Below are 20,286 nucleotides of genomic sequence, written 5' to 3' on the forward strand. Positions count from 1 at the left end.
GCACTGTCCCCCACTTTCCAAACTTTGGGAAGCGACTTCAGTTCTGAATCCAGCAGCTCTGCTGGAAGAAATGCTGAGGGATTGCTCATCTGAGGAAAACCTGAACTCAGCCATGGAATTAAGAGGGGAAAATCCCAACAGCATTCACAGAACCAGGGAAAACCAAGCTCAGGCAAAGGGAAGCCAGGGAAGCTGGCATTACCCGTTTACACTGGAGTTCACATTGTTACCTGAGAGGAAAGGAACAGGAATTGTTTTATCTGCAGGCAGAAGAAGAGGAATGGATCTGTCCCTGAAGGCAGCCAGAGCATGAGCAGGAAGCTCAGAATGAGGGGAGGCACATCCACAACACATCAGGAATCAGGGGGAATTCAGAATTCCAGGGGGAATTCAGATCCTGGGAGTGGGTAAGGGACCTGCACTCTGGGATGTCACCCCACAGGACACCCAGTTACTCCTCTGATTCCTTATTCTGGCAAAACTTTGTGGCCTTTGAACAACAAGAGCTGTGCCAGGCAGAATTTAATTCCTGGCGAAGGTAAAAAACATGGATCGCATCAGAACACGAAAAATCCTGTAGCTAAAAATGTTTTTTTCTGTTTGTCTCTGGCTGAGACTGCTGGATAAGAGTTACAAGGACAATTCCTCAGGGAAAAGAAATCTGGGAGGATGCTGGGAGAGATAAAAAGGTCTAGAAGGTGATATTTGCATCCCTTTTTTCCTCCTGCAGCTGAAAAGTAGCCCCAAAAGTCTGGAAACATGTCAGCCCCAGGTGATATCTCTGCCCAGGGTTGATTTACAAGAAGGATCAGCTCAAATGATTTCCTTGGCCCACTGAGCAACTTAAAGCTGACAGAGCACAGAATCTGACTCCGTAAAATCCCATCATCACCTGACAGCAGGAGGAAAATATAAAACCAGACAAGAACCAGGTCAAATATTGACTTTGTTCAAGAGGAAATTCAAGGGGAGGCACGAGTGCAGAGCATTTCATGTAAGTAGGAAAGAAATCACACCCGAAAAATGAAGCATGAATATATGGAGAATAATCCAAAGTGTTCTGTATTTATCACCACAGCACTCAGCATCTCTAGAACACTCAGCAAAATGGGATGTGATGGAGAGATGATAAATTCACTTTAGAGAAGGACAGCAGAAAATGAGAAACGCTGTCCCCGACTCAGAGAAGTGATATTGGTTAATTACGCTGAAATATTCTAAATTTTCCATACTAAACACTGCAAGAGGAGAGAAAACACAAGAGGTGCAATACATAGGAGATGCCAGCAAAAAGTGAAAATTAAAAGGCTTTTATTGACTGATATGTTCTTCCTGAAAACTTCTTGAAATGTACAAACTGGACATTCAGAACTGATTTGTACATTCAGTATGTTACACTGATTCTTGGAGCCACTTGAGAGAGAAAGAGAATATTATTGTCACTTACAGGATGTTCACATCGTTGCAGACACCAAAAAGTGTGGATACATTCTAGCCTAAAAGTGAAACCAAAACAGAACTGGACACCATGGTACACGGAAATGCCGACCCCAGCTTCACACACCAACCCAGCCACGGGGACTGCAGCCCCCCTCCGAGCCTGAACCTGCAGTGCTTATTAAATTCAACCCCTTTTCCCAGATTTTGGAGCTGTTTGGGGAGGGAAATGCTTTGGAGTGGATTGATTCCCTGCAGGGTGTTCAGGCAGTGTCTGTAGGGGAAGCGTGGCTCACCCTGCGTGGGATTCATTCCGGGGGGAGGTTCCACACCAATGTGTGCTCAGAGACCCTGCAACGCCCCTTTCTGTCCAAAATCCATCCCCTGCCACACAGGATCATCCCAAATTAATGACTGCCTGCTTTGGGAATGGAGATTTGCTGATTTCAGGCCTGCTCCACCAGCCAGGGGTGATTTCACAGCAATCCCAGAGCCGCTCGTTTCACAATTTGAAATGAAATTCTCATTTCTCCAGAGCTTCTCCTTTCACTCCCATGTTTGTTTTGGAAAGCTGCAGTCATTAAATGCTCACAGCAATGCTGTTCCTGAGCTCTGGGCAGTGCCTGTGGGAGCAGGAGACTGCAAATCCTGCAGGTCACACATTACCTGGGGACCTGGCCCACAGATTTGGACTTGTTTTCAACTCACCAACCTTTTAATCACAGTTCTGTAGGTATTTTTTTTCCCTCCCCCAAGAGCAGAAGGTTGTGGGTTCTGAAGAAAAGAGGTCTCTTTTATAAGCTCAATACAGTACTTTTATATTTCAGACTATGATATACAGTGTATACCATAAATTAAGACAAATACTTGTCACTTCATCTATGTAGGCACAAGAAAATCAGTGACTTTACTGAAGTGGAGAAATCTTCAAGGGTATCATGATTCTGGACTCCATCTCCTGAATAAGGGGCACTGAAAGAAATGGAGAGAGGTTTCAATTTCACTGACAGAGTTCAGCACATTCTGTAATCATCCCTCTAGCACAGTAGTTTTGCAAAAAAATGATTTTAATATCATCTCTCTGCTGGTTTGAAGATAAATATTTCCATTCTTTTCACCAAAATGGAAGTGATCCTACATTTTTCTGGTGTAACTTCCTTTGAAATGTGCCCTATGGAACCCAAATCTGACATGCTTGGCACACTTCTGGGAGTTTTGTTGTGACAGCTTTCTTTGATCTCAGAGATCTCCTGGCTCTTCGTTCCAAAGTCTAAATTCCCTTTTCCCAGCAATGCATTTAACAAGGCTCCTGTATTTCATGAAATATTCAAAGTAACCATTTCATAGAAAGGTAAATTTCACTCCTGGCTCCCTAAATCCTTGGACAAGCATTTACAGAAATCTGTTCTTCCACAGAAGTGCTGCTATAAAAATCCATTATTAATGCAGCAATTTTTTAGCACTTGGGCAACTTTTCCATGTACAACCAGTTGCAAAATTCACTTTACAGCTCAATGCAATGTTCCTCTGCTCCTCTATAGCCTAAAAGCTGACACAGACACACATTTCCCACTGAGGTACAAAACTTTTTCTCCCAGTGGGATGTACTGAGGAGCAGAGAGGGTGGCCCAGCCCAAAGTCTGCCCCCAGCATTCCAGAGAAGTTAATGGGTTACCTGTGTAATAAACCAGTTCATCCCAGCCAGGTTTGTGCCACGCTGCATTCCTTATATCTTCCCTGGTTTGCAGGTCTTTGTAAGCTGGGAAAACAAGCACAAAGTGACTCTTTTCCCTTCTGCACAGGCAGGGATCCCTTAAAAGATTTCCAAGGAGGAATCAGGAGGCTGGGAACAGCGGGAAGGAGAAAAATCAGGAGTTCTGTGCCAGAAGGAAAAGCTGCCAGAGCAGCAGGAACAGGAGCTGGGGAAGAGAGAGAATGCCTGGGCACAGGTAAGATAAAGCAGGGGCACAGCTCTACACGAGGGCTGCCAGACTGCTGAAATAGAACATTCTGGATTGTTGGGACCTGAAGAAAAAACTGAGTCATTTCTAAGAAATTATTGTTTTTCAAGTTGGAACAATCCGAAGGTGTTTATGAATATGAATGCACAGAGAAAGCCAAAACACCTCCATGCAGGAATGGAAATAAGTGCCTGACTTTCCTTCCTGCAGGTGTGGTGAGTGTGAGGCTTGAAATAAAACTATAAAAAACTGATTTCAGCATCAGTTGGGACAGCAGGATTGTGGCTGTGGGACTGAGAGCAAAAAACACTGAGCTCCTAATGAGAAAAGGAAGGCAGAAACTGTGGGAGAAGGAGAACAAAACCAGGAAATATTCATTTCTTGTTCAGTGGAGAATAAATATGCCTACACAAAAATAAAAAAAAAATCAACAAATTAACAAATCAAAAAATTTAGGAAAACAAAGAAAAATTAAACCCCAACTTTTAAGACATTTCCTTTGCCTTTTGTAAAAATGTTTCCTCCTGGGCAAAATGACTGGGCTGATTCAGTGGGAGAAAAAAAAAATCAGAGGACAGGAATTTACCCCAAAGGTGATGGACCATGTAGAGCTGTCCAATCTGGGAGAAAAATCCCCCAACTGCTTCATTACTGTCCTGTCGGAACCGAATTGCACGAGCCCTGCAGAGGAGCAAAGAAACATCAGAGCCTGCACATCTGGGCAGGAAAGCAGGGAAAATGGGGAGGAAAACAGAGTGGAAGGGAAGCTGGGATGTTAAACTGCATTTTCTGCACACTTCAGCAATTAAAAGTAAGAAAAAAGCTGCACCATGCTTGTTTCCAGCACTAAATAATTAAGATTTACCTCTGTGTCTTGTTAGGATGTATTAAAATTAGAGGCTACATTTTAACTAAACTTTGTATTAATCATTTTTCAACCAAATTCAGGATAAAGATAATTGCTGGAACAGTGTAAAGTGGCATTTTTATAGCAGGTTTTATAGCTAAATCCTTAAGTTTTAGTCAGGTCAGCTTTGCCACATTAATTTTCCACAGGTTTTGTGATAGTGGAATACAACTTTTTATTTATGCTGACCTTTGCATAAATTAAGATAAATATTTCTCTTGTTGTATCTTATAAAACAGATTTTCTACCCATAGAGATGTGCCTATTTTATTAAAAAAAAAAAAAATTGTTCAAATAACTGCAGTTGAGAAAATTATATCTAAAATTACAAGTCTGAAAATCTAAGTCCTCACCTTCGTCCAAATTATTGAAAATATTCCAAATTGTTTAACTATCAACCACTAGAATTGCAAGGACAGCGAGTGTAAATTGAAATAAGCTTACACTGGTTAAAAATAAGACACAACCAAGAGCATATAATCAATAGAAAACTGTCTCAAATACTTCTAACCCATACATTAAAATACAAATGTGCTGCTCAGCAGCTTTTCAAGATGCAACTTGACTTTGAAAGCTTAAAAAGCCAAGATTTAATCTGAAAGTGGTCTTGGGAAAGATGAACCAAGACTCCCAGAAGAAGTGTCACTCTTCCCAAGCAGCTTTCTGCTGAAAATCCAGATTTTTTGCAGCAAAATGAACAAAGCCAAACCACAGAGGGTTGTTTGTGCACAAAATTCATTTTTTTTCCCCTCAGAGGGTCACAGGACAGTCTGCCCAGAAGTGTAAGTGCAGCAGCAGCCCCTGAACTGGGGTTTGATGCCTTTGGGGCCACCCTGGCACCTCCTGTCCTGCTTTTCCTGCACCTCTCAACCAGGAGCACCCCAGGGCTGAAGGCAACACTTACCAGTAATTGCCCCATTCAATCATTGTTCCAGGCTGCAAAACAAAACACACTGTTAAAGCTGCAGCTTAAAAAAGTCCCAAAACTACAATTTCCACACGGTTTCTGTATGGAAACCAGCCTGTATTAAGGCAATCCCTTCCTCTGAGTGATAAGAATATTAAAATAATCTCTAATTGCTCTGTTTACCACCTCTTAGTCACCTCTAAGGCATCCCTCAAAGCAAGCACAGGGTTCCAGCTCTGCAGACATCAGGATCCTGTTGGAGCCTGCCTTCAGCTCAGACCCCACACTCTGAGAGCAGCCCTGACTCAGGAATCAGCTTGGACAAAAAGCAGATTTTTCACACAAGTTCTGTTTGCCATAAAAACCCTACGAAGGTTTTAGGACGGCACAGAGCTTCAAAAATCAGAAAGAAATAAAATTTGGACTTACTCTGAGTTGGTAGGATCTCAGTTCATAAATATTAGGGCCATCTCTGGGAACAGGTTCATTCCAGAAGCTGAACTCCAGCAGGAGCTGGTTCTTACGGGAGAGGAGCATGTTACCCCTCTCCTTACGGAATTCTGTGAATTCCTAAAAAATAAGGTGGGAAATGGGTCAAGTTCTGCAACAACAAACAGCAGGGCACCTATGATGGCTTAGATTGGGTTTTTTTAAATGCTATCAGGGTTGTGGGACAGTGAAATCCTGAAAGGAATTGGAATTCTCCCTGGTGAATCTGAGAATTCCAAGGATTTACATGTGAAGTATTCAGGAATTAAACCCGAATGTGACAATAAATCCTTTCTCAAAGAGATTTCTGGGCTTGTACAGGAAGGATGAGACACTTTGATATCTAAATCTGCATTTTTCATTTGCTCTGCCTGTTCTTTGCCCTCTCCTGAGTAACAAAATCAGTATTTTTTACCTTATTTTGACGAAGTTTGCTCATGACCTCATTGAGAGCTGGGTAACCTCCCTCATATCTCCACAAATGAACTGAAACAGAGAAAAATTCAGTTTTTTCAGGGATGTCCCAGACCAGTGGTAAATCTTATGAAAAAATCACACTATAAAATGCTCTTCACAGTACAAAATTACACGAAAATAGAAACCAGGCAGCGGGTTTGAAAATAGATTTTCATTAATGAAAGCACTACACACTGGAATATTTTAGGGATAATGGAATCATCTGCTTTTTGAAAGGGGTTCTCTTGGAAAATTTTGCAATTTACTCTGAGGGTAACAGGGGGATTTCTGAAATGACTTTTTTTGTGGCTGTGCTAGGAAAATGTGATGACTTGTCATGACTGTTACTGAAATTAATATTTAGCTGAAGAGGACGATTTAGTTCCAAAAACCTGCTTTATACCAATTTAATCTAAGAGCAGTAGAGGGGCAGATTTTCAGTTCAGTAAATTACTCCAGCACAAAAGCAAGACACTTTCTGTAGGACATGAAAAACAATGCAAATGCTATTTCTGAGCTCAACATTAATAAAAGCAGAAGAAAAGTGAACATTTGCTATTCTGCCCCATAAAAACAATTCCAGGATCTATCTCTGTATCTAAATTTTTTTTCAAAGCATTCCCTCTTTAATAAATCAGAATAAACCCCTAATAAATCACAGAAAGATGTATTTACAAGCATTTAGTATAGTGAGGCAATCATTTCACCTCACAGGAAAATAAAAGGTATTTTTTCCCCTCTTAAGGAGCTCTGTGCCTTTTCCAAGAGAAAAACGAGGCTGATGGGAGGCACTTCCCTGTGAGAGCAGATCTCTGCTCCTGCTGCCTCACCCCCAGGGCAGATTTGATGGATCCACCTGATATTAACCCAGCACTGAGCAAGTCAAACCCCACAATCTGCTTTATCCCAGTGTTGCAAGAACATTTCCAAGGCAGGCTGGGGATGCAGTGACAGATCCGGCCTGTGTCAATCTGTTCCAAAAGCAGCCACTGGGACTTGCCTGAGGAATTCCCATTTCAATTGTCCTCATTCCCCAATTCCCCTTCAACTTCCAGGGTTGGCTCTCAGACATTGTTTGGTTCATCTGCTGTTAATTCCCTGCATTTGTTCAGTGTCAATACTGCAATATGCTGGCAGTGCAGGGAGCATTTATGTGTGCAATAGTTTATTTTTTTAATTAGGAAGCTACAGCACCGATCCTGGCACAGCTCTCACAGAACCTCCATGGATTTGGATCTGTGGCTTCCCACTCCTTCCAATTCCCAGGGCATTTTTCAGGTTTTCTCTCTACACTGGGCTCTTTGGAGTTACCTCTGTAGCAGCTCTTCAGTCATGTCTAGTTCCAGTTTGTTTTCATAGTTAGGCAGTATCCTTGTATGAACATGAACAGAAAGATTTTTACTTTCCCCCAGTAAAGTTTAATGTTAAGTTTACAATGCAGATGGGTTGGAATGATTTGCAATTAATTATCATACAGCAATTACAGTGTGAAAGGCTGAGCAAAACTTTTACACTGCCCAAGGAGGGACAGACTGGCTTTGCAAGAGCTACCCCTAAATATTCAGGAGCTGTGCCCATAGGACTGTATTTTACAAATATATCCCCAAAACCTGTTAATTTGAACAACCATCACCACCTGGAAAACATGAAAAAATACATCAACAACGAGACAAAACTGAAGGAATGAAGGCTCTGCTGTCCAACCCAGCACAACAAAAGCAAGCAGTGCACATTTAAGACAGCTGAGCAGTGATGCACACACCCCCTCACTGGACACATCAGGGGGTTTGGGTGCCAACAGAGATGATTTAAAAAGAAGAAACCTGCCAAGCACATGGGTTTACATTGGGTTGCACTTCTATCTCCTACCAGCCTGATCTTGCTCTCCGTACCACGTGTTCCAAGTCCCCACCAGAGCACAAGGGTAGTGTTTTTCTTCATGAATCTTTGGCAGCACCTCTTGACTTGAAAACAAGGAACACACAGACACTGGGTTGCATTGCCTCCAGGGAGGCCACAGTTGATAAATGTATAACACAGCATCATGCTAGGAACATTCACAGGCTTTATTTTACAGAGGAGAAAGCTGAAATACCAAATTCTGCTATGCAGGGGGAAGGTGGCAACACCCCCACGGAGAATCCAGGTGAGTGTTGCCAGTTTGTTAGAAATCTATAATAAAGTATTCCTTGGATGCAATAAATTAGGTGTATCTAAATAATTATTTCTATCCAAAAGGTTATCCAACACATCAAGAATACAAATATCAGGATATCTCACTGAAAACTCAGTCTACATGGGTGATTTACCTGAGGGAAAGCTTTTCTTTGCTTGAGGAAAAGTTTTTCTTTGCTTGAGGAAAAGCTCTCCTCAAAGAGGGGAGAATGCTCAGAAATATGAAAGCACACTTTTCTGAACCAGTTACAATTGCTGAGCTGAATGAATAACAGTAATCTGATAAATGAAATAATGGCTGTAGCTCAGAGTATCGCTTTTTGATTTCATTCAGTGCTCTTACTTTGAGGCAACTCACCCACTAATGAACAGGGGGACTGCCTTAAAAACACCTCTAAGACAAAATTTCTGTCTGTCTCTCCCCAGGATTTCTAACACTCTTTCAAACTTTAGAAGTGGCCCATATTAGATGAGGAAATTAAGTGTTGCTGATTGCTGACTTGGCCAAGACAGCTTTCCCTGCACTGTGCCTTGATGAATAAGTCAATTAGTCTGGTTGAACTCTGCCTTTTCTATTTTTCCCTGAATAATTACTCTTCATCCTCAGTTTGGCTCACAGGCAGTGAGTCTCTGCACAGTATCAAGGAATAAAAAGTAGGCTGGCCTGGGAGTCATTAGAGATGAGTTTTCCTCTGGATTCTGCCACTGACTTTCCAGACAACCTTGAGCAAATCTCATTACCAATTTGTACCTCGACATTTTCTCACTAGCCAGTGTAAATAATATGACAAAATGACTCTACAAGGACATTCTCATGGATGTTCCACCACTAGTTCATTTTTGCAAAGCAGAATAAGATCCTGGAAAGGCAGCTTTGAAGAGGAATGGGAAATTATTGCATAATTCTACCACATACTGTTGCAAATTAGAGAAAAAATGCCCACAGAACACCTCCTAAAAAAACCTGTCCCTAGTTCTTCAGAAGGGATCCTTAACCACAGTGATTCATGAAATATTCTTGTAATTATCTTCATTACATTATTTATTAATACCTGATGACTAATCCTCATTTTGATTTGATACAGAATTAACATGTTCATTTTTTTCTTTAGGGAGAGGCAGGAGGGAAGTTCAGAGAGGCTTAATTTTGTTTATTACTTTATTCAAGTTGTCTCCTTGCCTGAAATACTTCAATTTGCTTTGGGAAGAATCAATCTAACCACAGATATTTCATCTGACTGCTGTCAGCAGTTTCTTTCTTTGCTGTTTGTCTCTTTCCTTGAAAACAGAAATCTCTGCTCTCACTCAACATTCAGGCAGCTCATGAATTACTGCAGAGAAGTGATTCCCTGTCTTGCATAATTGGACACGTTTATATTCAGCTTTTAAACAAGCTGGCTGAATGTTAATTGTCCTTTATTGTGTTAACTATTTTTTAAACAAAAAAAAGCTAAAAATACCTCGATTTAATGTTGTTCCAGTGGCTTTTTATGTTTCTCTAGCAGGGAAAACAGTTCTGGGTTATCCAGCCCAACACAGGGAGGGCACAGAGGTGAGAGCTGAGGACATGAACTGGGAGCTGGGATTTCCTCCCCTCCCTCCAGCCCAGCAGCTGCTGTACCTCACACTTCAAAGTTGGTTGCAGAAAGTTGTCATTATGCTGAGAATGTTTTTTATTGTCAGTGAGAAAAGCACTGCTGGGTGCAAGGCTCACTCCATCCCCAAATTTAAACACACAGTTCTTTCAGGGCTCCAGAGAGGGGATTGTGGAGGCAGAAAAGGAGTAGTATTTCTGCAGTTTTACCCTTAAAGCAGTCAATTTCAAATGTGAGTAATTCCTACGTGTTCTAAAGCTGTCACTTTCTGGGAAAGCTGTCCCAGCACTGCTCCCTTTGGAGGGAATCACCCCAATGCAGAGACCCCACCCAAGGGTTTGTGTAATTCCTTGGCAGCAGCTCAGCAGCAGGACTTGTGCAGGGGGATAAAAATGAGCTGAGAGGAAATCAACCCCTGGGTTTTTAACGTCTCAAAGTTCTACCTGAGTTTAACACTGGTGTAGTTTTATTTACCAGTGATCTCTCCTTCCTTCCAGTGTGCAGACAAAAGCCATCCTCAACCTGGCAGCTGCAGTGGGAATGCCAACATTCCACCTTTCCCTGCAGGGATCAGGAACTTTAAGACCACTCAGGGAAGAGGGAGAGCTGCTTCAGCAAATGTCACCAAAGCTCTCACAACAGGAATCATCCTCAGCTGCAGCTTAGGAAATGACAATGCCAAGAGGGAAGTGGGGTGAACTGAGGACAGGACATTTTGCTTTTTCATAAAATCTATTTAATACCAAATCCTAAAAAAAGCAGATTTTTGTCACCTCCCCTCTACATAACTATGATATCTGCCAATTTTCAGATCAAATCAACATGTCTAAAAGGTGAAAAGAGAACACACACACTTACCAGAGCTTGTTGTAGGCTTCTAGACATTCAGGTTTGACATTGTGAACTGCAACAACAACAAGAGGGCCGTGAGGCAGGCAGGGACAGAGGGAAGGAGTGGTGCTGCTGAACACAAAGCCATCACTCACACTGGAGCTTGTACAGGCTGCTGGTCTCTCGTTTGGCCAGGAGGTTGGAGTGGGCGTCTTTCCTGGGATCCACTTTGCGCACGAAGAGGGATTTTAACCAGCTGTCCTCGCGGGCGCTGCGGGCCGAGGAGCCCAGTCCCCTGTGGGGAACAAGGACAGGCCACTGAGCCTCTGCAACTGCCAGCAGGCAGGCAAGGCAGCCACGGATTTAATGGAAATTATCCTATCACAACCTCCAGTTACACACTGCTCAAACTTCCCACAGAGCCTCTCCCAGCGAGGAAAAGGCAGCTCGTCCCCACTGAGATTTATTCATTTCACTAAATACACTTATCCACTTTATCCATGGTTATTCCCTGTGCAATGGCTGCTTCTGCTGCCTGTTTATCCCCCTTTTTAACCCAGGGCTGGGTCTGGCCTGGTGTAAACAGGAGTGAAAAAGAGCAAAAAATGTGCACAAGGAAAACTGCACAGTGTAAAAGGGAAAGGAACTGCCATCTGTTCCTGTGCTGCTTAAAGACAGCTCTACAAAAGGGAAAGGGAAATGTCTTTCAAGAGGAAAAATAGCATGAAAGACTAATTTGAGATAAAAAAGTAAGAGTGGTAGGGAATAACCAGTGAGGAAATACTTCAATTCTGGATTCTGGCAACTGCATCAGGTAGGGACACCGAGGCAGGCTCTCTGTACAACATCCATGTTTTCCTTGCCTCAAACACAAGGTTTTCACTGTCTTTTCTTCTCTAATCTTTTAAAATAGTGTCACCTCCCTTTACATGAGAGCATACAGACCAAGTGATAACTGTGGTTTTTTAAGCCATGTGTTAAAGGAATTATTTGTCTTTTTCAGATGACCAGGACAAGGAATCTGATGCATTTAACTGCTCCTCTACAATGTATGACAAGCTCAAATGGTTTTGCTTCTTTCTCTTCTTTCAATTTGCTTTTGTTTTGATAGCCTCATAGTAGTCACAGTGAAGAAAACTAACTGTGTCACAAGCTTCTCCTGAAATACTAAAATATTAAATGTACTTATACCACATATATTTACTTCTAAGCTGGAAATCTCAGCCTTTTCCTGCCTCAGATGTCAACTTTTCACCCTTAATTACTGCCTTGGGGATCCAGAACACAGCTGGACCTCCAGCCCAAAGCTTTCTTCCCGGGGGAAAAAAAACATGGAAAGAAAATCAATTTCCTTTGGGAAAATATCCCCCTGGACACACCTGTATTACACAAAAGCAGTTTTTTTACAGCAATCCACCTTTTAATCTTGGTGTCAGAAAAGAACATAATGACCTGGTTCTGCCCATGGCAGCAGGATGGAGGAGAGGGAAAATACTTCACAGCAGAGAAACAACAACCACAGCTGAGATGACCTTCAGCATGAAGAAATAATGTATAAATCTCAGTGTATTTACTGAAAATGGTGCTCTCCTTGCCCTGGGCACACACACCAACTTGTGGCTGTGCTGGAAGCCAAGCAGCTATTCCTGAGGGCAGGCATTTGAAGGGCATTCCATGATAAGGCTGCTGCTGGAGCAGAGCTTCCTCCAAGCTCAGAGCACAGGGGTGAACCCCACCTCAGAAATTCAAGTTTTGTTTTAAAAAGCTCCCTCGAATTAAACCCTCACTGGCTCCAGGAGTCAGAAGTCAAGCCCATTCCTGCAATACTCAGACCCGTAAACTCTCACCGTTCCCTCCCCTTTATTAAACAAAGTCAGCAAAGTAATATTTAGAAAACTCATCTATGAGGATCATTGTTTGCAGCAAACTTTGAAGAGGAAAGACAGAAATAATCTTGATGCAATCACATTTTTTGTCAACTTCAGCAGCAGCAGAAGTAAGCTGGAGCTACAGGGATAACTCAGAAAAGCAAATTTCTTTGCTATTAAGTGAATCACATGACTCGAATGTTAAACTGCACCTAAAACTGGAGGTATGGCTAATTTTCAAAACAATGACATGAGTAATACTTTACATTTATGGAAAATCTTTTTCCCAGCAGCTGTAAAGCTCCTCAGGAGCACTGACTAAATCACAACTAAATATACACCTCACATAGAATAAAGGTAACAGGCTGAGTTTATCAAAGCAGATGTTCACTGCACCCAATCTGAGATTCAAGGGCCTGATTTTTAATCAATATCCTAAAATACCACTGTCACCCCAGACTCCCACAAACCAAAAAGCCCTGAATTGATCACAGGTTCAATTATTTGGGCAATCTGTACCCAAAATTACTTCTGGAGGAGCAGGGACTGAATTCAGGTGTTTAAACAGCTGTGAGCATCAACTTATCTTTGGTAGCAAGTTCTCAACCTGCAAATATTAATTGTGGGCTTTGCTTTCTTGCTACAAAGGTTGGGCTCTAAACACAAAAGGATAACACTGAATGGCTTGCTTAAATTAGATTTAAAATGTCATGGAAAACACTTCTTTACACTTAGCTCCTGCTTCAGCACAAAATATAGCCTGGGTGGGACATACCATTTAGATTTTGTAGTAACCCAAACCTGCCTGGAAGTATAAGAAAAACAATTTGTCTGTCGTTTGACAGTTTTTGATCTGTGGTCTAAACAAAGTTTATTTGAAACTAAAATAACCCCGAAACACGCACGTAAAACCTCACAACATATTCGCTGCACAGTTGTTTGCAGGGATGCTTTTAGTCTTGCCTATTCTGAGGCTTGAGGCAGCAGCTTTCACTGTTTCAAAGAAAGGGAGGAAAATCTGTGTAGACCCATCCTAGCTTGGGAATTCCTGTATTTCCATCACCCTGTGCCTGCTTCCTACACCTGGAAGGTGCCCCCAGGAGCTCTGTGTGTGTGCACCTCGGGCACCCCTGCACACAGAAATGCAAATCTCTGCACCCCAAAACTTGAGGGATGTGGCTCTCTGTGTGCCCTGGCACCGGGAGAGGGGTGCGGATCCCAGCTCCCAGGGGAAGCATGCATGCCCCAGCCCTGACTCCCAGGGGGATTCTACGAGCAGCTGTGAACGGTGAAGGCAGGAAGATGTCGGGATGTGCAATCACGCACCCCAGCGCTGGGGAAACACGGATTTTGGGCTGTGCCTCCTGACAGGAGCCGCTGCTGCCTGCGCACCCTGTTGCTCGGAGGAGTTGGGAGCAGGAGCAGCTGCACGCCCTGATCCTGGAGGGACAGCCCGGTGCGCAGCATCCAGGTATTTCAATGCCAGCATTCCACGTGTGCGGCGCGGCTGGACACCCCGAAAGCCGTGGCTGTGGGGTGCCCGGTGCCGTGCGGGGGTGTCCATGCAGGGGTGGGGTCCGTGAGGGGATGAGGCGTCGGTGCAGGGAAGGGCTCTCGGTGTCCCCTCAGCCCGGGCACCGGCGGCCGCCTGCTCCCGGCGGCTCGGCCATCCTCCCACCCAGGGGCGGACTCGGAGGAGGGAAGGAAGGGGCCGGCCTTGCGGCCCGTGACCTTGAGGGACACGCCGCCGCCTCGCACTCCCCGCCCCAGGCCCGGCCGCTGCCCCGCGAGCGGGACGCCATTTCCAGCCCGGGAAGGGGACGCTCTGCGCGGCGGGGCGCCGGGTGGCTCGGGCAGCTCCGGCTCCTCGTGCAGCCTCCCCCGGCGGCCCCGTCCCGCCCGCCTCGCCCCCTCAGGGCTCACCTGAGGGCCAGCCCGGCGCAGGGCGGCAGGCGCGGCAGGGCGGGCGCTCCCGCCAGGCTCCCCCGCAGCAGCACTCGCGCCGCCATCTTGCTCCCGCCGCCTCCCTCCTGGGCCGGGGGCTGCGGCCACGCCCCCTGGCGGGCAGCGCCGCCTGCGCATGCGCGGCCGGGGCGGCCCCCCGGGACCCCCTCAGGGCCCCTCAGCTGAGGAGAGACCCCAGCCCCCGGCTGGGGGGACCCAAGTGGGATTTAGGGGGACCCAGACCCGGTTTGGGGACACCTACTCAGACCTAGAGGGACCCCAGCCCTGGTTTGGGGGGATCTAGCTGCATTTAGGGGCCCCCCAGCCACAGTTTGGGGGATCCCCAGCCTGGTTTACCCAAGCTCTGGTTTGGGATTTAGCAAGCCCCCCAAGCCCCAGTTTGGGGGGACCCAGTCAGATTTAAGGGAATCCCAGCCCTGGTTTTGGGGGACCCAGTTGGATTTAGGGGACCCCCAGCCCCAGTTTGCTGTTCTCCCGGTATATTTGCACTCCCTGGCAGCTGAAGGGTTTTCCCCACACTCTGCTCTGCTGTACTCGGAGGTATTTTGGCTGAGGAGGTGTGTGCTGGCATCGAACCCTTAAATCACTTCAAATTAAGGATAAAGTGCTAATTAGGGTAATAATTAAAGGGCAGTTCTAAAAGCAACAACCCAATAAACACAGCAGTCAATGACTAATCCTTATCATTCCAAGTAACACCTATAATGATTCTATCTTGGCCTTATAAACTTTCCCTTCCCGTTTTATGAGTTTTCTATCAGCACTCTCTGAGACTAATCCAGAAGATAACACACATGATGTGCTTTAACATCACTAAAGTACAATCTTTGTACTTGAAAACAATTGAACCTACAATTGCCATCACTCTATTAAATAACACAGCCTGATACGTAATTTGGTTTTAGTGACATTTTGATCTGACAGCGTGGCAAGATCTTGAGCAACCCTCCCAAAGCCTACACTGGAAAAATTATAACCTTATGTGATGAATCAATCTTTCTTATGGAAAAAAAAAAAGGCATTTTTTCAGCAACTCAAGAGAAATTACAAGAAAGACAAGAAAATTTTCACTCTCCTAATTAGACGTAGATGCAACCTATTAAGCAAACAGGAAACTTTTTCTATTTTTTATAATTATCTAGTTGTTAGAACACTCACCCTATATATTGAAGGTGAAGTTCTGCTTGGATACAACTTCAGTGCATTTCCTACAGCCCAGGGCCAAAACCTACCCCGTATCCAAGTTCTCCCAATCTCTGCTTGGATGAAGTTTCACATTTTAAATTCACCTGGCAGGAGTCAGAGCTCAGGTTTTTCCTTTCCTTTCCTTTGATCAGCCAGCTCTAGTTCCTGAGGAATTTACATAACCCTAAACCTTTGCCACAAACAACAAGAAAATCCCTACAGCCACATGCTTCAGGGCACTTCCTCAACCTCAGGGCCCGTGCCCACAATATTTTACAGAGAGACATTTCAGTGAAGGTTTCCTGACATCCCACATGAACACTGGCATTCAAAGGGCAGCATTTCTTTTGCTTTGAAGCACCGAAGGAACTTGAAGTTTCTCATTCCTGCTGTCCCAAATCATTTGCTGAGTTCAGTCAAGCCTTTTAGGCAGCCACAACTGATTTTGTACAGGAAGTTAAAGGGCAAATGATCTTTAATAATCTGACAACAGCAGAGAACACAACTAGAAGCTACTCAGTTGCTTAAAGTAAGATATTTTAGGTCAGAGGATAAGATTTTAGGTCTGACACACCTTGTTTTGCTTCTGATCCTAAACATCAACAAACGCTTTGGAAAGGATTTCTCACAGCTCTCATATCCCACTCTCCCCTCCCACACTGCCAAATTTTGAGGCAGATGCCCTTTTAGATCCAAAGTCAGGACCATGAGGCTGCTGCAACAGCTGCAGGCTCTCAGCTTGCTGTATGCCCTGGAGGAGAGGACATGAGATCCCCAGAGCTGCACCAGGATAAAGTCATCTTTCATCACTAACTGCTCTGGCCTTTAGCTCCACATTAAAGCATGCAGCAAACCAGAACCTCCATCTCCCCAGAATGTGTTATTTTAATTAGCTTTTCCTGATGAGACTAAATCTAATCACCTTTATTTTTACTTTTTGGCTTTGTGTTCTCATCAGCTTCCCTGTCCTGCTGGCAGCTCAAAGACATCCAGCTCTCCCAGAACAAAATCCTGCCTTTGGACAGGTGACAGAGCCAAGCACACTAAGCTGCCCAAAGCTTTGATTCTCACCTCTCTGCCACTATGAAGGCAAAGGGCTGTGTTTTTGTTAGAGTTTGGAAGTCAGAAGGCACTGTAAGAGGAAATAAGGACACAAGCATGCAGCTGGTTTTAAAATTCTACACTTCCTTTCAAAAGCTTTAATAGCATCATCTCCAGTAACCCTACAAACCACAAAAGACTGCCTGAAATACAGAACAATCAAATAATATAATGACCCTCTCACCAAAATTAAACATCACACAGTTGTAGTCTTGTCTTAACACAGAGGGGTCATTCCAGGAGGGCAGCTGCCTTTGGGAACAGTCACTGGGGCAGAACTACAGGCAACAAAATGAAATATGAACGCTAAACTTGCATTTTTCTCTGTATTTTCACTCGAAGCTCCAGGTGCCCATCAATCAGAAACATCTATTTGCATAAGCAACTACATTTACTATTTATTTTGACTACAGATTTCACTGAAACATTTAACATATCACAGCAGGGCCTCAAACATCCCTGACAGAAAGAGACAAAAGCTGGAAGCCCTCTGCCTAAAATATTTCCCCCACTATTTGTCTGTTGAACAAACTTTAAGTTCCTGAAGTTTCTCACTTAGATAGGTAGTATCTGCCTCAGTCAGATTTTCTGAATCTGACAGGTTTTCCAGGAATCTGGTTCCTGCACAGGGCTTTCCTGTGATGGGATCTATGACATTGCCAACCTTGAACACAATTTCAGCCAGTTCGTGTTTCACGTGTTTGCTCCTTCGCTCGGGCAGAGCTTTCAGAAGAACAATGTCTCCAACAACACACTGCTGCAGTGGGTCATGGGCAAAATAGGTTTTTCTTTTGTTAAAGAACTGTAAAAGGAACAAAAAGAATAAAAACAAACAAAAAAAAGAAACCTTGGCATTATATTTCAAAGTAATGCGATGGGTAAATATATAATATCAGATAAATAAATTACACTAAAGCCTTATTTTTCTTTTAAAGAGAGATTTGTTTGGATCATAAAGAGAAATGCAACTGTGCACTCTACAGGTTCTCCACAGAAAGCACAGCACTGCCCTTCCCAATCTCTTGTCAGGATAGTGTTGCCAACTGAGCCTGGAGGAGATGGGGAAGAAACAGCTCTGAAATCTGTATTTTGAATTTTTATATGTGAGAGTTTTCTTGCTGAAATATTTTTTTTTCACATAAAAAGTTTAGGGTTTTTTATTGGAACAGTAGAATTCAGAAGCCTTTAAGAAATAAATTATGTTAAGAAATAAATAAAGGTTCTTCTACTGGATAAAATATTGAAATGGGCACCCCAAGACCCATTTTGCAATCCTGACTCCATCCTTAACTTTCTGGTCACCAAAAGCAGCTTATCCTACCTCCATGTACCACTGTTTCCCTATTTGAAATAGAGAAAATACCATTTTTAACCTTCTCATTTGAAGTGCATTGACACAGGATAAATCCAAGATCACAGTAATGTTACAATTACGCATACAAAAAAAAGCAGCTATAAAATTTATTGTACAAGTGACTAATAAACTGTCAAGTCCCCAAAGCATACTCCACATCAACATGAAAAATTAAATCTAAGCGTGAAACAACAAAAGCTTACCTTCCCAAAAAGATCAAATGAAGTGCATTAACAAGGCACTTCAAAGAAATACATTTAGCAGGTAATTTGTAAGTCCTCACCACTCACTGCTTTTCATCCTTTGCAGTCATCCCCACAGCCAGATCCTTAAGCAGGTTTTTTTGTAAAGAGCCTTTAAAACTTTTAAAAATCAAATCAGCAGAACATTTCTCCACCAGATACAAAAGCCACCAGGCAAGAGAAGTTGTTACCTTTAGCAAGTAGGGATCCAGCACGAGCCTTGTCACTCTCACTTTGGCAGTTTTCTGCATTTTGGTCCCAATTACTTTCCCCACTATCCATTTTGCATGGACAGCTCCACGTGGGACAGACATTGTTCAGTTATGGTCATGCAGTGCCTGGCAGCAACAAAAGCAGATGTGTTATTGTAACAAAGTAAAAAGTAGCCTCTTTCTGATCAGTTCCAAAATTTTCCTTATTTTACAGTAATAGCTTCATTAGGCCATTTTGTTGGAAGAACAGTTCAAAATTCAATTTATTGCACAGCTTTTTTGACAATATAGAAAGGATGTCACCGTGTCCTTTCATCAGTAAAAGTTACTTCAGGACAGCATGAGGATGCCACCTTACCACACAAAACTCCTCTGAATCACCCAAATTGTCACAAACACAATAGAGAGAAGTGTAGCCGTGGAAATTATTCATTTTACTCACACTCCAGAAGCTGTTTTGGCTGGAAACCTGTTCATCAGAACAGAGTGCACGCAAACAAGGGAGCAGCCTACAGCTTTTGTTCAGTTCATTTGTTTCTGTGCCTCTCATTATCAGCTAAGCTGATGAAACCTAAGGAAGATAATGAGCTTCTCAAGCCATGGATGACACATCAAAGAACTGTCTGATCTACAGCACATGTATTTGCTTTTGAGATCTTCCCTGCAAGTAAATTATATTCCATTACCTTATTTGGTTTAATTAGGGAGAGCTTTCTGTAGCACTCTTGCAAGAGTCAGGGGAAAAACCAATAGAAGACTTGAATCGATATTAAAACTGATGGAGATTAATGACTATTTTCTGTTCCACTCAGATAAGTTGTTAAGCACAACCAACACCTGTGAATTCTCCATGCCCCCCAATTTGTAAGACACTCGCTTTGATGTCGCAGCACATCAAAAGAAGAGTTTAGGGATACAGGGACACAGCCATGGGATGAAACGCTTCAGCAAATACTCGGGGGCAGCTTTTCCCACACTTGACTCAGCTGTGGGCGCTCAGGGCTGGAAGGAGTCAGTGTAGGGGGCCCTCCTGTACCCCAGGGCTAAACACCCCACGCAGACACGCGTGTGCAAGCACAGGCAGCGGCACGCAGGGATAAAAGAAGGAATTAAAGCAGAGAAGGAGCCCTCAGCCCCCCCCACCGCGGCTCCCCACAGCGCTCCGCGCCAGGCCCTGCTCCGGAGCCGCCGTGCCGGCAGGGCCGCGCAGGCAGCGGGGCTCAGCCGGGCGGTTCATGCAGCACGCAGGGAGCAGCTCCGGCACAGGGGAGCCCCCACAGGCGAGCCCCCAGCCCCGGGGAGCCCCGACCCCTCTCACCGCCACTACCGCCGCCGCGCCTCGGGGCCTTAAAGGTTCGGGCCCGGAACGGGCGGCGCTGAGCACGGAAGCGCCGCGCGGCGGGAAGGGGCGGGGCCAGGGGCGGGGCCAGAGGAGGGCGGGGTTTCCCGGGGCATTTAAAGGCGCAGACGGCCGCTCTCCCCTCAGACGCGGTGAGGGAGAGAGGAGGGTGTGTGGCGCGGGGAATAAATTATTAAAGTTGGAAGGGATTATCTAAAAGCTCTTTTAAGATCCTTTAAGGCTGTTGGAGGGTCTTGAGGGG

At 44.2% G+C, this 20,286-nt stretch overlaps 2 protein-coding genes and 1 long non-coding RNA gene across 4 annotated transcripts; 1 reads left to right on the forward strand and 2 right to left on the reverse strand.

The window, feature by feature from the left end:
• Positions 1–1,294: 1,294 nt before the first annotated feature.
• On the reverse strand, positions 1,295–14,699 carry NIPSNAP2 (nipsnap homolog 2). The gene is made up of 10 exons (XM_058854336.1): positions 14,550–14,699; positions 10,914–11,053; positions 10,786–10,831; positions 8,027–8,121; positions 6,117–6,187; positions 5,642–5,782; positions 5,210–5,241; positions 3,985–4,079; positions 3,113–3,196; positions 1,295–2,409 (listed from the first exon to the last, which is right to left on the reverse strand). Exons 1-10 carry the CDS (start codon positions 14,633–14,635, stop codon positions 2,345–2,347), a joined length of 855 nt encoding a protein of 284 aa, XP_058710319.1. The 5' UTR covers positions 14,636–14,699; the 3' UTR covers positions 1,295–2,344.
• LOC131586967 (uncharacterized) lies at positions 3,203–10,779 on the forward strand. The gene is made up of 3 exons (XR_009279279.1): positions 3,203–3,386; positions 8,235–8,303; positions 10,425–10,779. It is a non-coding gene; the product is annotated as an uncharacterized LOC131586967 (long non-coding RNA).
• Positions 14,700–16,941: 2,242 nt separating the features above from the next.
• MRPS17 (mitochondrial ribosomal protein S17) lies at positions 16,942–20,113 on the reverse strand. Of its 2 annotated transcripts, none has more exons than XM_058854338.1 (3): positions 20,004–20,113; positions 18,665–18,811; positions 16,942–17,679 (listed from the first exon to the last, which is right to left on the reverse strand). In XM_058854338.1, the coding sequence occupies exons 2-3, from the start codon at positions 18,785–18,787 to the stop codon at positions 17,389–17,391; spliced, it is 414 nt and encodes a 137-aa protein (XP_058710321.1). In that variant the 5' UTR covers positions 18,788–18,811; positions 20,004–20,113; the 3' UTR covers positions 16,942–17,388. The 2 variants fall into 2 exon arrangements, with proteins under 2 accessions (XP_058710321.1, XP_058710320.1); XM_058854337.1 differs by lacking the exon at positions 20,004–20,113 and adding an exon at positions 19,128–19,346.
• Between the last annotated feature and the right edge of the window lie 173 nt (positions 20,114–20,286).

Source organism: Poecile atricapillus, chromosome 21 (genome assembly GCF_030490865.1).
Source record: "Poecile atricapillus isolate bPoeAtr1 chromosome 21, bPoeAtr1.hap1, whole genome shotgun sequence".
Lineage (NCBI taxonomy): Eukaryota > Metazoa > Chordata > Aves > Passeriformes > Paridae > Poecile > Poecile atricapillus.